Source organism: Capricornis sumatraensis, chromosome 1 (genome assembly GCF_032405125.1).
Source record: "Capricornis sumatraensis isolate serow.1 chromosome 1, serow.2, whole genome shotgun sequence".
Classification (NCBI taxonomy): Eukaryota; Metazoa; Chordata; class Mammalia; order Artiodactyla; family Bovidae; genus Capricornis; species Capricornis sumatraensis.
In genome coordinates this window covers 177,869,010-177,883,900 of record NC_091069.1, presented here as the reverse complement: position 1 = coordinate 177,883,900, position 14,891 = coordinate 177,869,010, and the positions used below count along the sequence as shown (strand labels likewise).

Below are 14,891 nucleotides of genomic sequence, written 5' to 3'. Positions count from 1 at the left end.
TGATTTCCTGTGGTGACCCAGGTTCAGTTTCAGTCCCTGGCTGGGGAATTAAGATCCCACAAGCTGCACAGCACAGCACCACCACCCCCCCAAAAAAAAACAGATTTTAATTAAAAATCATTTTAATGTTAAAAAAGCATTTGGTAAAATTTACATTTATTCATGACAAAAACATTTTGTAAGCTATGAATAAGAGGGAATTTTCCTTAATCTGATGAAAGTCATCTACAGAATATCAAAAGTGAAAGTGAAGTCGCTCAGTTGTGTCCGACTCTTCGCGACCCCATGGACTGCAGACTACCAGGCTCCTCTGTCCATGGGATTTTCAGGCAAGAGTACTGGAGTGGGGTGCCATAATCTGATGAAAGTCATCTACAGAATATCAAAGCAAATGTCATATTTGAAGGTGAAACATTGAAAGCTTTCTCTCTTAAGTTGGGAACAAACTTTCATATATCCATCATCCAGCTGTAATATAATTATCACCTACAACTAATCTTGTTTATCTATCCCAACACCTCCTTAACCCTCCACTCCAGATTATTTTGAAACAAATCCCAGACATTGTATGATGTCATCTATACATCTTTATATGTATTTGAAAGATAAAATTCCTTGTTAAAAATATCACTGTGATGTCACACTGAAACAGTAACTCCTTGATAGCATCAGATAGTTCATATTTTCTTGTTTCTTAAGTTTGTTTTTTCAGTTTGTTTGAATCAAGTTCCAAACAAAGTCTATGACAGTTTGTTAAGTCTTTTGATCTACAGATTCTCCCTCCCATCTTTTCATTTTTTCTATTTCTTTGTTGAAGAAACCAACTCACTCACTCAGCAGTTTCACCCAGACTATTTTGCTGATTGCCTTCTTACGGTATTATTTAATGTGTTCATGTATCCTCTTTACTACCTTATAAATTAGTAAGTAGATCTGTAAGGCATATTTTAATATGAGATTTTCATCAAAGTCAAAACTGATTAATTAATGTTTGGGTTTTTTTGGCTGTCCCGAACTAATGCAAGAAAGTGTTGAAACCCTTCTGTCGTTCCAGATACAAAGCTACATGGTCAGTGACTGAATATAATTTGCAATTACATTACAGTTCTCAACAGACCTCAGCTTTTCATGATTTTATGTATGTCTTCTCTCCTTTGTCACCCTTTTCCAGAAGTATTACAATGTAATTATTAATTTCTAAATGTATTTGCCTAGGGAAATGAATAAGCGTCTGACAGAAGAACAAGCCAGAAAGACATTTGAGAGAGCCATGAAACTGGAACAAGAATTCACTGAACATTTCACAGGTTGGCATCATGTGTAGATGTTTGTATGTTAGAATTTTGCTTTGGGGCCATAAGAATTGACTCATTGAAATGAATTTTGAACTGTGTCCACAATTACCAGTAGTAATAATAAGTGCTATCATTTTCAGAATAATTCATCTAATATAGGTTGTGGTGATGAAGAATCTTGAAATTTAGTGTATCTTAGGTTGTTGATAAGGACAGCATGTATAGGAATAACTCATACTGACCAGAGGGAAACATTCAGAGTTGATTTCTTCTTATGATACTGATTTTTCTCTTATCCTTTATAAATTTTGATCCACTTTTAAGATATTTGTTTAGAAAGAGAAGAGTAGAGAGCAGTTGCCAAATTCAAGTGCCAAATTTTATTCAAGTTATTCTTTAGGTATCTTTGGGTAGGTTTTTGTTGTTAATTATTTGCTTGAAATAATGATTAGCTTATATTTGGTGTTCATATTATTAATAAGTACTGCTAAGTATCATGGAATTGTAACCCAAGTGTTTTTTTGTTAAGGATTTTTTAATAATTTCAGACTTAACAGAAAAATCACAAGAATAGTACCAGTACTTACATATACTCATATTCTACCACCGCTAACATTTTACCACATTTATACTTTTTTATGAAACATTTAAGAGTAAGTTGCAGATAGCTGTTCTTTTGCCTCTAATTACTTCAGTGTCTGTTTCCCAATTGTACAAAGTAAAAATCACCGAATCTTGCTTTTTGATAAACTTTTGAAATAAAATGTTTTCCATTTTACAAATAGGAAAATTAATAAAATGAGCTTTTTACTAGTTAAACAATACATAAACAGTATTTCTTCCTGAATAAGTGATTCTGGTTATTTTACAAATAATTGTAATGGTGAAGATAAGCAATTAATGGAGGTTTCTGATTCTATCATTACAGCTATTGTGCAGGGAGATACGCTGGAAGACATTTACAACCAAGTGAAGCAGATCATAGAAGAACAGTCTGGTCCTTACATTTGGGTTCCAGCAAAAGAAAAGTTATGAGGACTGATGTTTCTCTGTTTCTCTTTTCCACAGTCTCATTTTCTGCAACACTTCTTTGCCCTTTCCTTCTCGAGTCTCTTCATTACTTCTTCCTTGTTGAATCATATCCCACTCATCATGGTCTGCAGTTGCACTTGTTTTTGATGTCTTAGTGTCTCCCTCAAGTTGCACTGTCGGTATTATTTCATGTCACTATTGGTTTGTGGCCATTTTTCACAGCTGAAGATGGAATGGCCTGACCAGCTATTAATAGGATTTTAGGAGACGGGGTAATTGTGGTAAAATTCCTTAATGTTTAAGGGAAAGTAACTTTAAGAGATTTTCAGAAAAGCTTTATATACATTCTTTCCAAATTTCAATATAAATGAAAGAAAAGTGGTTTTAATCGATGATTTAGTGAATTTTGAGCAACAATGCACACTTAACTTTAATAGCATGGTTTGGCCAATATGTTAACTCTCAAGTCCTTTTCTCAATTGACTCTGTTATCAAAGCAAATATTTCATACAGACAAATAACAAAAATATATGTTTCTTAATTTCAAAATTAATATCTGAGTTCACTAATAATTTCACAAGGGATATTTGTTTTTCATAAGCGTTCTTCTTAAAGTCTTTCATTATTTGAAGTTTGTTTTTTTTCTCCCAGTAGATTTGCTAGGAATAACAGTGTTCAAATGTCTTTAATCTACTTGTGCAACACTATTTACAGTGTCTTACAAAAGTTGTTCATACATAATGATCATCACATTTTCTGAATTGAGGCCACGTTTAGGTGCTTGGGAAGCTCACCTTTTACACATAAGGTTGAGAAGATTTCATGGACATAAATACAAAACGGACATTACAGTGGTGATGTAGTATTCATTATGGCAGTGGGAAAGAAGTCCAATACGTAGTCTAAAACTTTAAATGCATTCTTAGAGGTCAGATTTTAATGAATATTTTACCCACAATAACTGACTATTTTGTTATAATAAAATATATATATATAAATATATATAAAACTTTCTTTAAACTCTGTAACTATGGGAATTATTTTCTTTACATAGTTGCACACACACACAAACATATATATGTATATTTAAAATATATTTTTTTCTTTTGCCACCTACTCTTTTTGTTTGGTTTTTAAATTAAATATTAATTGATTAGACTTTATCTTCCTTAATCATGTGAAGTGAAAATGAGAGTATGGTGGTGTGGAAAGAAACCTTTAGGGAAATTAGGTTATAAGTAAAAACATGGGCATGTTCTCCTCTTTTCTATAGAAGTTTTCAGATGGTTCCTGGTTGGTTTTTTGTGGGGGGTGTTTTTTCAGGGGGGTGGTTTTTCGTTGTCACTGTTGTTCTTGTCATTGGGTTTGGATTTGGTTTCCACCTCTTTCCAGTTCTTCTTTATTAATAGGCAAAAGCCTCATTTGTATGAGTGTTTTCCCCTCAGACTGCACACCTTTCATCTCTTGTAGCTGCTCTGCCGTACAGTTGCACAGATCTTCATGGTGAGCAATTAAGAACTTTTAGTGAAAAGTAGATAACAATTTCAGAAATCAGTTTCTCTGGTCTTTTGTAATACTGTTTGGCTTCCCATGGCTTTTTTTGGAGTTGTTTATTGAATATGTGTTTTTGACAGCCTCCTCATTACAGTTTCTTAAACAAATGCATACTGGTTTGTAAAGAATTATTGACATTATCCATTCCATTTATGAGAAAGAGGAGAACAGCTAATAAACTTTATTGTAAAATCTGTATGTTAAATGTGTCTTATATTCCAAAAGAAAAAATTATTTTACAAGCTAGCATTTTGAGGGACAGTTTGGGGCATCACATAATTTGTAAACAGAATTCAAGAATTGTTAGGTAGATTTTGGAATTGAATATGTTAACACATTGAAATATATACCATAGGTGTTATATGCTGAATATAGCAAGTTGTTACCAAACATAAATATATCAGAAGACCACTGTTGTCATATGATCTCCAGAGCCCCAGAAATCACCTTATAGCAGGACCCAGCCTAGGCCATTTTGCAGCATTTACTGGTTAAATGTAAAATATCAGGAGGTTATAAAATGATGCCATTTATGTGTTTAAATGTATTGCTTTCTGAATGTCCTTGTTAAGTGATTTTTGGGGGGGAAGAGGATACTAACTTGTGTGCACCTTTCTAGATTGTATAGAATTATTAATAAAAAGTACCAATTGTTTAGTACTACTATGCAACAGCCACTTTAGTATAGTATCATTTAATTTTTTAAAAGAAGATACAAGTTACTGGCCCCACTCTAAGGCTGAAGCAGAATCACTTTGCCAAGCTTACTTAGCTAGTAAATGGCAGTGCTGGGTATCCATATCAAAGTTTCTCTGCTGCAGGTTTTTTCCTGATACACTAGGCTGCCTCATTTTTCAGCCCCTACTGTGTAAGGCACTATAACTTAAATTATGTGATGTTATTGTCTCTTTAAAGATAAAGATAGACTTCGATGAAGGTCCTTGCCCAGAGTCACACAGTAAGTAAGGACAGACACATAGAATAAGTCATTCCCATCACAGCTGAAAGGACTATTTCTGGCAAACAAGTAAGCCTAGCACTGTCATATTGGCAAAGAACCTCTTTAGGATTAGAAATGGAACACTATTCATTAGAGGGAAAGTCCGCTATTCTAATACACAGGGAATACTACTGTTTTGAATGTTTTATGAAATATTCCATATTTACACTATGTTCCTTAGGCTGTTCTCAGTTGCTCAGTCATGTCTGACTCTTTGCGACCCCAGCAACTGCAACCCACCAGGCTCCTCTGTCCATGGGATTTCCCGGGAAAGAATAGTGGAGCGGGTTGCCATTTCCTATTCCAAGGGATCTTCCCGACCCCGGGGTCGAATTCAAGTCTCTTGTGTCTCCTGCATTGGCAGGCAGATTCTTTAACCACTGCACCACTTGGGTAGCCCAGTATGCACCTTAATACCCTTAATTTGGCAAAAATAAAAGTATCTCTTAAATATGACTACACGTCTCTGGTTGCTTTGCTGTTCCATATCTCTGCAGGGCTCTTCAAAAAATGATGGCGCGAGCTTCAGGCAGAAAACACTGGTCAGGACACACCTGCTGAACCACTGCAGTCTTAACCTCCAAACACGGCAATTTAGGGACTTTTCTGGTGTGGAAATTTTGTTTTCCAAAGTACTAAACAGTACATTCTGAGATTCTGTCTTGAATACTCTTGATTCACAGGTAGTGAAACAGAAGCCAGAGATCCCTGTGTCTTAATCAAAGTTGTGCTGCAGCCAGGGACAGAGCCAGGATTAGAGCCTGTAACTCCTGGCTCCTGAAACAGTTGTTTTTCTCCTATTCCAGGTCCTTTTCTTCCCCTTGCTGTGAGCTTAATTAAGTGGGCTATTCAGTCCCTCAAATTTTGAATTACTGATTAGAAGGAAGTATCCGTGAGCTTGAGATTTTATTGAGGTGGATGAATTTAAAAGATATCAGAACATAAATGTTACTTTTCTGACCCAAGTTTAGATAGTTTAGTCCAATATTGAAGACTCTGTTTATCTCACTCCAGAATTTCACAGTATGGCTCTCATTGGCTTTGGCAGCAGAAGACTATAATGTGAAGAATGTGGGCTATGGAATCAGAGCTTGACTTGAACGACAGCTTTGCCACTTACTGGTTATATAACATTAGTTGGGCAAGTCATCTCATCCCTCTTTCTGTTTACTTATCGGTAAAATGGACATATTTTGGTAATCAGTAAGGTTACAAATAAAGGGGGCCCTTTAAAATTAATTCCCTTTTCCTTGGAATTAGAAGCCTGGATTTGTTCCAGTTCCCTTTGTATAAAGATTAACTTGAGCCTTCATTTTGCTATATTTTAAGTGAGATTTGATTGACTTCTTTGCAGGGTTGTTAATAAGGGTTAAATAAAGCAGTGTGTAAAAAACACTAATTACAGCATCTGATATTTGACTCTCCATGTCTGTTCTTTCTCTTGCTCTGGAGTGTGTTTATGGTGCAGAAGACTGAGAAAGAAGAACATGGTCCCCCATTCTACATCCCTATAAATTGACAGACTTTTCGTTACAAAATTATTTTCATTTTAGTCAGTCTCTGTGACAGACTTTATTTTCTTGGGCTCCAAAATCACTGCAGATTGGTGACTGCAGCCATGAAATTAAAAAATGCTTGCACCTTGGAAGAAAAGCTATGACCAACCTAGGTGGCATATTAAAAAACAGACATTATTTTGCCAAAAAAGGTCCATCTAATCAAAGCTATAGTTTTCCCAGTAGTCACACATGGATGTGAGAGTCAGACCATAAAGAACGCTGAGCACCAAAGAATTGATACTTTTGAACTGTGGTGTTGGAGAAGACTCTTGAGAGCCCTTTGGACTGCAAGGAGTTCAAACCAGTCAATCCTAAAGGAAATCAGTCCTGAATATTCATTGGAAGGACTGATGCTGAAGTTGAAACTCTAATACTTTGGCCACCTGATGTGAAGAGCCAACTCATTAGAAAAGACCCTGATGCTGGGCAAGACTGAAGGCGGGAGGAGAAGGGGGTGACAGAGGATGAGATGGTTGGATAGCATCACCGACTTGATGGACATGAGTTTGAGCAAGCTCTGGGAGATGGTGAAGGACAGGGAGGCCTGTTATGCTGCAGTCCATGGGGTCACAAAGAGACTTGACCGAGCAACTGAACATCTACATAATCATGTTTACTCATCTTCTAAGGATTCCCACCTTTTTGTCAGAGATGCTGTGACTGTGACCTATCATAACTCAAACATGGAACTGGAAGACATCAAGATTTCATAACCCATTCTCAGATGTCTCTGCAGCGTTAGACCCTACAGTTATAGCAAAATATCTAAAAAATATTAATTTTTGAGATACATGTCTGGAAAGCCTTAAATTGCCCTGATAAGATACATTTTCTTTCAATTTAAGAATAAAACAATCACTACTACTCACTGACTAGTTTCTCACTCACCTCCTACTACTACCAGCTCTTTCTGCATTCCACCCCCAAATACAGTTACCTGAGAACTGGCAAAACAAACCTTGGTCTGCCAAACAGCACTGTGAACAGAATTGGTTGTCAAGTAACTTGGTATTATTGTTCGAGACTTCTAGGAACGAGTACCAAACCTTACCAGGGAGAATTTCACAATAGGGTTTTCTAGTGGCTTCTGTTCCCTATAGTAGTAGTAAATAGATAATGGGAAGAATTAGGGGGAGGAGACCAGGGGACAGTGAAGATTGGAATTCTCTCTCACCATCTCTTGTTTACTTTTTATTGAAGTATAATAGATAAAAACATGCCTCATTGAATTACTACAAACTAACATCTCCCATGTAACCAGCTTGAAGCTCAGAAAACATGACCAGCACCCCAGGCACTGCCACCTCCTCAGCTCACTCCCAGTCACCACTACTTACTGCAAAAGAAGCCACTATCCTAACTTTCTTATTGTATTTATCTTTCAGTTACGCACAGTAGAATGGTGTACAGTTCTATGAGTGTAGATGGGTGCATAGAGTCATGTAACCACTCTGACAATCAGAAATACAAAACACTTCCATTATCCCCAGAGTTCCTCATTCTTGCTCCTGTGTAGTCAATACTTCCTCCAGACCCCAACTTCTGATAACCACCGATCTTTTCTTAGTACCTGTCTAGTTTTACCTTCCTCAGAATGTCATATAAATGGAATCATATCATATATGTAGCATTTAGGGTGTGGCTTCATTTACTTAAAATGCATCCAAGGTTCATCGCTGTTGCAGCAGGTATCAAGTTTGCTAATTTTCATTACTAAATCGTGGTTCATTTATGGATGTACTACAGTTCATTTATCCAGTCACTGAAGAGATCTGGGATTGTTTCCAGTTTTCCCCGCTATGCTTCTGTACTTCATTACCACCGTAAGCCTGCAGGAACAAGGAGCAAAGCCAGAAATGGGTCTGATCTGACGGACATGGCAGGCCCTCCCCAGGCCCACCTTTCTCTCTCCTGTGAGCCTCATGCATTTTGGCAGTTGCACAGGAGCCTGTCATCCTAAAACAAACTTTAAATGCAGAGTAATAGATCCCAAGAGGCTGTTTACAGAACAAAATTGTGCCTTAAGTAGGAGATGCTAGAATAAGCAATTTAGGATTTGTAGAATTTCAGGTTCCCAGGAATAACACTCAGATGATCCAGTAGCTAGAGGTGCCAGTTCCTGGTGCCAGATTCTCATTGTTAGTTTCCTAAGGAAACTATAGTTTGTTTAGGACAGTAGTAAATAAGGAGAGAGTCATCTGAGCAACAAAAGAAAACAACTGTTTGTCAGACGTGAAACTGATAGCCTTATAATTTAGCAAACAGTCTGTGAAGAGAGCCGTATCTAACCTTTTAGAAAATCTAGTTTGGTGAACACCCACAGACTGCTTTTTCTTTTTAATTATTAACTACCAATTTTCTTTAGACGTAACCTCTCAAATCTTAAATACTACTAATATTACGTGATGAACAAAAATTTTAGTGCCATGTACCAAGGAATCTGAACCAGAGCTGGCCCCTTGGTTGATTGGTTTGACTCTCAACCATTTTGCATGTAGATGGAACACTCATCTTGTGGCCTTTTCTATTCTTATCACAACATGGCTTGATTTCTCGTGTGTTTTCGAAAAAAAAAAAAAGGTCATGCCTTTAAACTGGTTCCAGACTACCTGGTCTTCACTCAAAGTACTTGAGTACGTAACCACCCCTACTTCTGCTAATCAGCTGTTAATGACAAATTTCATTTGGACAGTTTTTAACTACAGTAGAATAATCTTTTTTAACTATACAGAAGTCAGTGCACAAAGCAATTAGCATGTGAAACAAGGTACAGTGAATTTTCTGGTGGAAGTAAAGACTAGAACAAGTGATGTAATCTTTCTTTAGGATGTCTAAAATTAGGTTCATTTACCTCACAGATGGGAGGGCTAAAAACAAGAGGAAGGTCCATATGTTCCACACTATAAATCTCTACCAAAGGTTTTCTAAATCTTGTGAGAGTCATTTAATCAAAAATATCTACTTCCCTAGTGGTATTTAAGACTAAAGATACCTCCCAATGATAGACCCCTTTCTCTCTCTGAAAGTTCAGTGCTTGGTTCAGATTTAGTTTGTCTGACATTCCTCACTGCTTCCTTACGAGGAAAAAAGCTATACTAATCTTTTAACTTGTTCTACCTTTGGCTAATCATAGTTGTACTTACTGGAATATCCTGTCCATCACATTCTCTTCCTCAAATATCTAGTCACTAGGTACTACTGATTCTTCCTAAGCATGTTTTCCTTGCTGTCATTTCCATTGTCATCACTCTAATCCATCACCTTAACCCAGTCTCACCCCCAGGCCTGGATTATTACAGTGGCCCCTTAAACCCTTGCCCAACTTCTGATCGCTGCCTTGCTAATCCACCAGATGCCTTTTCTTAAAATGCAACTTGGATCGTGCATCTCTTCAATGACCTTCATGGGGACTAAATACACACAAATCCATGTACCTGTATTGTTCCTGGAATGTAATTTGTGGTCGATAAATCATCTACCTCCCCAGTCACCCTTAGTCACACACCCTCTGCAGTGCTTGTTTTAAGACTGGTGATCATGCAGATTCCTGCTATGCTAATTGCGGAATCCCCCCTACCCAGGTCCCCTCACCAAGGCTCCACCTTTCTTCGAGGACCCCCCGAGTCCCTCCTGCAGAAGCCTTCCCAGTTACAGTCCTCGATGCCCGAAATCCTGCAGTACTTCCTGGGTGGCCACTTAATACTGAGCATGTGCTCTCTGCTGCCTTTACAGATGAGCTGGGTTGTATTCCTCTGTCCCAGCTAAGTGTCTGGGGCAGGTGGTCAGGGCACACAGCTCCTCTACTTGTCCAGAGCCTGCAGGCCTCTCAACAACATGGTCATCCTCACTGCTATGGTTTTTAATGGGCTAAAAATAGCCTTGTATAAAGTGCTAGCTGTGTCTTCATTTGCAAATTGATAAGAGCTGGGAACAGAGAGAATAGATGAGAGTGGATAAAAAGGTCTGACAATAAATCTCTAAATTAGCTAAATGTTTTTTGTTTAATTATAGCCCTTTCCTTTTCTGTTCCCGGAATAACAATCTCCCTTCCTGAACATCCTTTGTGACTTTTCTCTTTTTGTATCAATTTTATCTTCCTGTGCATACGTTTTCATAATAAGTCATCTGAAACATTGTTAAGTAGCTGGGTATGAATTTTTCTGAGTCTTAGTGACAGAGCCAAATACAATATTGTTGGATTTTACTTCTTTGCTCCTTAGCTTCCTTTTACACTGGTTTCCATTCAGATTAAATCTTCTATTCAATGAAATAGAGATTTATTAATAGGTTTTAAAGCTGTATCTCCAGAGTTAATCCTGGAGCATTTTAATCTAAATTTTAAAGTCTGGATTGCAAGGAGAATTTTCAGGGGGAAACAAACTTGTGGTTTGATAACTGAGCTCCAGGATGAGAGACTTACCCTTGAGTGCAGGTCGGACTCAGGTGGAGTCTCCCACCCCTAATTTTACCCATCTCCAAGGAAGAAGAATTTTTCTTTTCCCTTCAAGATCACTCTGCTTGTCTTCCTAATCTTATTCCTTCCATCTTCTTCCATCCTCTTTTTCTGCATCGTTATTCTCCTTCCTGTGTGGGCTACTTGTGCTCTGACTATATGATCAACTCTCTCCTATCCTGTGAAACTCTCCCTTAACCCTGAATCTCCTGAAAACAACCTCTCTTCTCTTCCTTTCTTAGCCAAATATCTTGAGACAGACTGTCCACTTTTCACTTAAGTAATGTTTATTGAATGCCTGCTTATCCCAGGCACGGTGCTGGACATTGCGAATGGCGGCAGACAAGATGACACTCAGGCCCTTGTGGAGTTCAGCCTCCTGGTCAAGCCTCAGCCCTTGCCATGCCACTGAAATGGCTCAGACAAAACTGGGGATCTACTCCCAGTTTCTGTGGCTCTTCTCAGCCTCCTCCCTCCAGCAGCAAAAGAGACCTTAACAATGGTTGTAATATCCTCAAACCTAATAGCTCACACTTAGAAATCATCCTCCCATTCAAGGCCCTGTGATGAGAGAATCTGCCTTTGAAAAGGTTACACATAAGGTATCATGTAGCCCAAATACAGTCAGTTCAGTTGCTCAGTTGTGTCCAACTCTTTGTGACCCTATGGACTGCAGAATGCCAGCCTTCCCTGTCCAATACCAACTCCAGGAGCTTGCTCAAACTCATGTCCATCAAGTCGGTGATGCCATCCAACCATCTCATCCTGTCATCCCCTTCTCCTCCCGCCTTCAATCTTGCCCAGCATCAGGGTCTTTTCTAATGAGTCGGCTCTTCACATCAGGTGGCCAAAGTATTAGAGATTCAACTTCAGCATCAGTCCTTCCAATGAATATTCAGGACTGATTTCCTTTAGGATTGACTAGTTTGATCTCCTTGCAGTCCAAGGGACTCTCAAGAGTCTTCTCCAACACCACAGTTCAAAAGCATCAATTCTTCAGCACTCAGCTTTCTTTATAGTCCAACTCTCACATCCATACGTGACTACTGGAAAAACCATAGCTTTGACTAGACGGACCTTGTTGGCAAAGTAATGCTGCTTTTTAATATGCTGTCTAGGTTGGTCATAGCTTTTCTTCCAAGGGGCTTCCTGTAAAGTCCAATTTCATAGGGTAAATACTTTTAGAGAAGCAAAAGCTTTTATTCACAAAATTTGCTTAATATGCCTACCATTGATCTCAATATACAAATCCAGATGTGTTAAACAGCAGTTGCTAGGGAGTGATATAAGAAGTAAGAATGTGATGTCCTTTGATGACACATTTACCTCTGTAAGTGTTCACCATGCCTGATTTCTCTGTGCATACTAGCCCTTTCAACTATCCAGAATAAAGTGGACTTTTTCCTAGCCATAGACATGAAAACTCTTAGGAAAATACAAATTATGGTTTGTTTAAAATTTTTTTTTGAATTTTCCTAAGATTCTGGGTAAAAGAATTGTTCACATTTTGCTGTCTCATTAGCCCCCATCTGCCCATACAGGTAGGTTCTCTGCTCCCTGTCAAAGGCCCTCTCTTCCGAGTCCCCAGAGTCTATCTTTGGTGTGTTCCATCCAGCAGCATTGGCTCCTTACAAGCAAGCTCCTGAATCCTTGGAGAACCAGAGCTGTGTCTTTGGTAGAAAAGGCCCCTCTGTATTTCATGTTATGAAATAAGGTCAGGAAGCCCCAAACCACCGTTGCTCTGGCCCCAACATCTTACACAAGTGTTAGTAAAACCAGTTCTTATCATTTTTATCCTATCCCTCTAACCCCAGTGTGAGTCCAGAGTGGGGACCAGCTATGCCCAGAGCCTCTGCTCCTCCATAAGGCTATTCCTGGGTTACGTTACTCTCATCACATCCCACCCATTCCTCTGATTCACCCAGATATGTCTGCACCCCAGAAATAGCATCCAGGTTCAAGCCCTGGCAGAGTTCCCCATTACACAGCAGCATCAATGCTAAGCAATGTCCATGCTAAGGTCAGGCAAATGGGCCTGAGGGAGAAGGCCTGGGAGCCCATCAACAGCTAGTTCCCTGATGCATCACAGTTGAGGAATGACTCCTAAGAGACAGGAAAAGAACCCATTATGAAAGAGCTCACCCAAGCTCTTAGCTTATAGATGTTTGACACCTTATCAATGTCACCTGGAGTTTTACTAAAGGAATAATGAACACAAATCCTGTCAGTACCTTCTGGTTGCTCCTTGAGTGTGATAAAGTGAGCCTTTTCATCCTCATGGAGTGAGGCTTGCTAAGAACACCTATTCCATCCCCTAGGACAAGCCAGAGCCCCTCTTCCAGGGTCACCAGCCATCTCTCTGTGCAAATTAGAGGTACCCATCCTCCTGATGGATCCAGCTGGGGATGAAGAAGCAGCTCCCACCAAACGTTCTCCCCTCAGATTCTCCAGAGCAGACAGCTATCGGGGGAAACAGGAATAGCATGTCAGGGTCATCATGACCTGCCTTTTACAGGGGAAGCAAGCCCAGAGAGAATGAACTTGCCCAGGTCACACTGTGAGTCAGTGATAACAAGAGATGACAAGGTCTCCTGAAGCCCGGCCCATGTGACTTCCACTGATCATCTCGGGTTGTGATAAGCAACACCTTCATGATCCAATCAGAAAAGCCAAGGCTCCCTTCCTCAGGGAGCAGAGCAAATTTGAGGACTGACAAACTCGGACACAAGGTTCCTTCTCTCACAGAGTATTCTTGTCCTCTACCCAAGACAGGGAGAGTCTCATTCCTGGGTACGCGTGGGGGTGGGGGAGGGGTGGTGACGACCAAAGATGAGGATATAAATGGAGGTAGGTCACTGAGTAACCATTTCTGTAGTCCGTTCCCCACGCCCTCAGTATACACGGAGAACTACAATTCCAGTCTACTGGGAGCAGTGCTTCACAAGCCCTGCTGTGCACCAGAATCTAAAACATAGGCTGTTGATTGTCTACCCCTAGAGTGTTTGATTCAGCGAGTTGGATGTGGGCCTGAGAATCTGCATAGCTAACAGGTTTCCAAGTGATGCTGCTGCTGTTGATTTGGGGACCACACTTTGAGAATCACTGGCCTAAACAAACAGACAACCCACTCTTCTGTCGCTCACCTTCTTCACCCTCTCCCTCTCATCCCCCTCTTTCTTTTCTGCTTCCTCTTCTTCCCCGTCTTTACTCTTCTTCCCATCCACCAAAGCATGATGGAATGAGCCAGGCTCTGCCGGAGACCTGGGTTCCAGTTCCAGCCCTGTCACTGTCTGAAGGTGTGAGCCCGGGCAAGTCACTTACCCCCTGCAGGTCCAAGAAGAGGCAGTGAGATCCCCCACTGCCAGTTTCTCCCCAGCCGGGACCGCATCAACCTGAGGTCATCTCTGTAGCCCTACATTCTCTGTACAAACCTGTGTTTGAAGAGACGCTGGTGAATGAATTCTATTGCTTTTGAGCTTCCTTCCTTTCAGCTCATGCCCTACGATTCTGACCTCTTCGTCTTTCCAAACCTGAATTTTTCCCTCTCCCATGGAACAAGCTATTGGGGATATTTCTAGGACAAGAGAGGGATCTTCTGGAATGAGGGGCAGACTGTTAAAGGGAGAGAGCCCTGAAACACCGGTCAGCTGGGGGAATCAGACCCTAGACAGCAGTTACCTGACTCTCAGGAACAGCTGTGTGTGCTTGTCCAGGCCCAGGAGCACGAGGATCAAGAGACTTGAGAGACTACTCCACCACCCACTGCGCGCCTGCAGAGGCTCCAGCAGGGGGCACCAGAGGGAAGGGCAGGGCCACCCAGGTCAGCCCAGGTGTCCAGTCGAGGGTGGGCGGGTGCACGCTAGAGGCGTGGACGCCGCCAAAGCACGCCCCGGCCGCTCTTAAGGAGCTGAAGGCCAGTGCCAGAGAGGAAGGAGGAAGAAAGCCCCGCGGCTGCTGACCCTCTGGAACCCAGAAGTAGACAAAACCCGCGCCCAGCC

At 40.3% G+C, this 14,891-nt stretch overlaps 1 protein-coding gene across 5 annotated transcripts in view; it reads left to right on the top strand.

Moving 5' to 3' along the window:
• The window catches only part of DLG1 (discs large MAGUK scaffold protein 1), a 268,658-nt gene extending 265,299 nt beyond the window's left edge, over positions 1 to 3,359 (top strand). For all 5 annotated transcript variants that reach the window (XM_068969482.1, XM_068969640.1, XM_068969650.1 and 2 more), the window contains 2 exons: positions 1,216 to 1,307; positions 2,224 to 3,359. In XM_068969482.1, coding sequence (XP_068825583.1) covers positions 1,216 to 1,307; positions 2,224 to 2,330 — 199 coding nt within the window. In that variant the 3' untranslated portion in view covers positions 2,331 to 3,359. The remainder of the gene's footprint in view (positions 1 to 1,215; positions 1,308 to 2,223) is intronic.
• Positions 3,360 to 14,891: the final 11,532 nt, after the last annotated feature.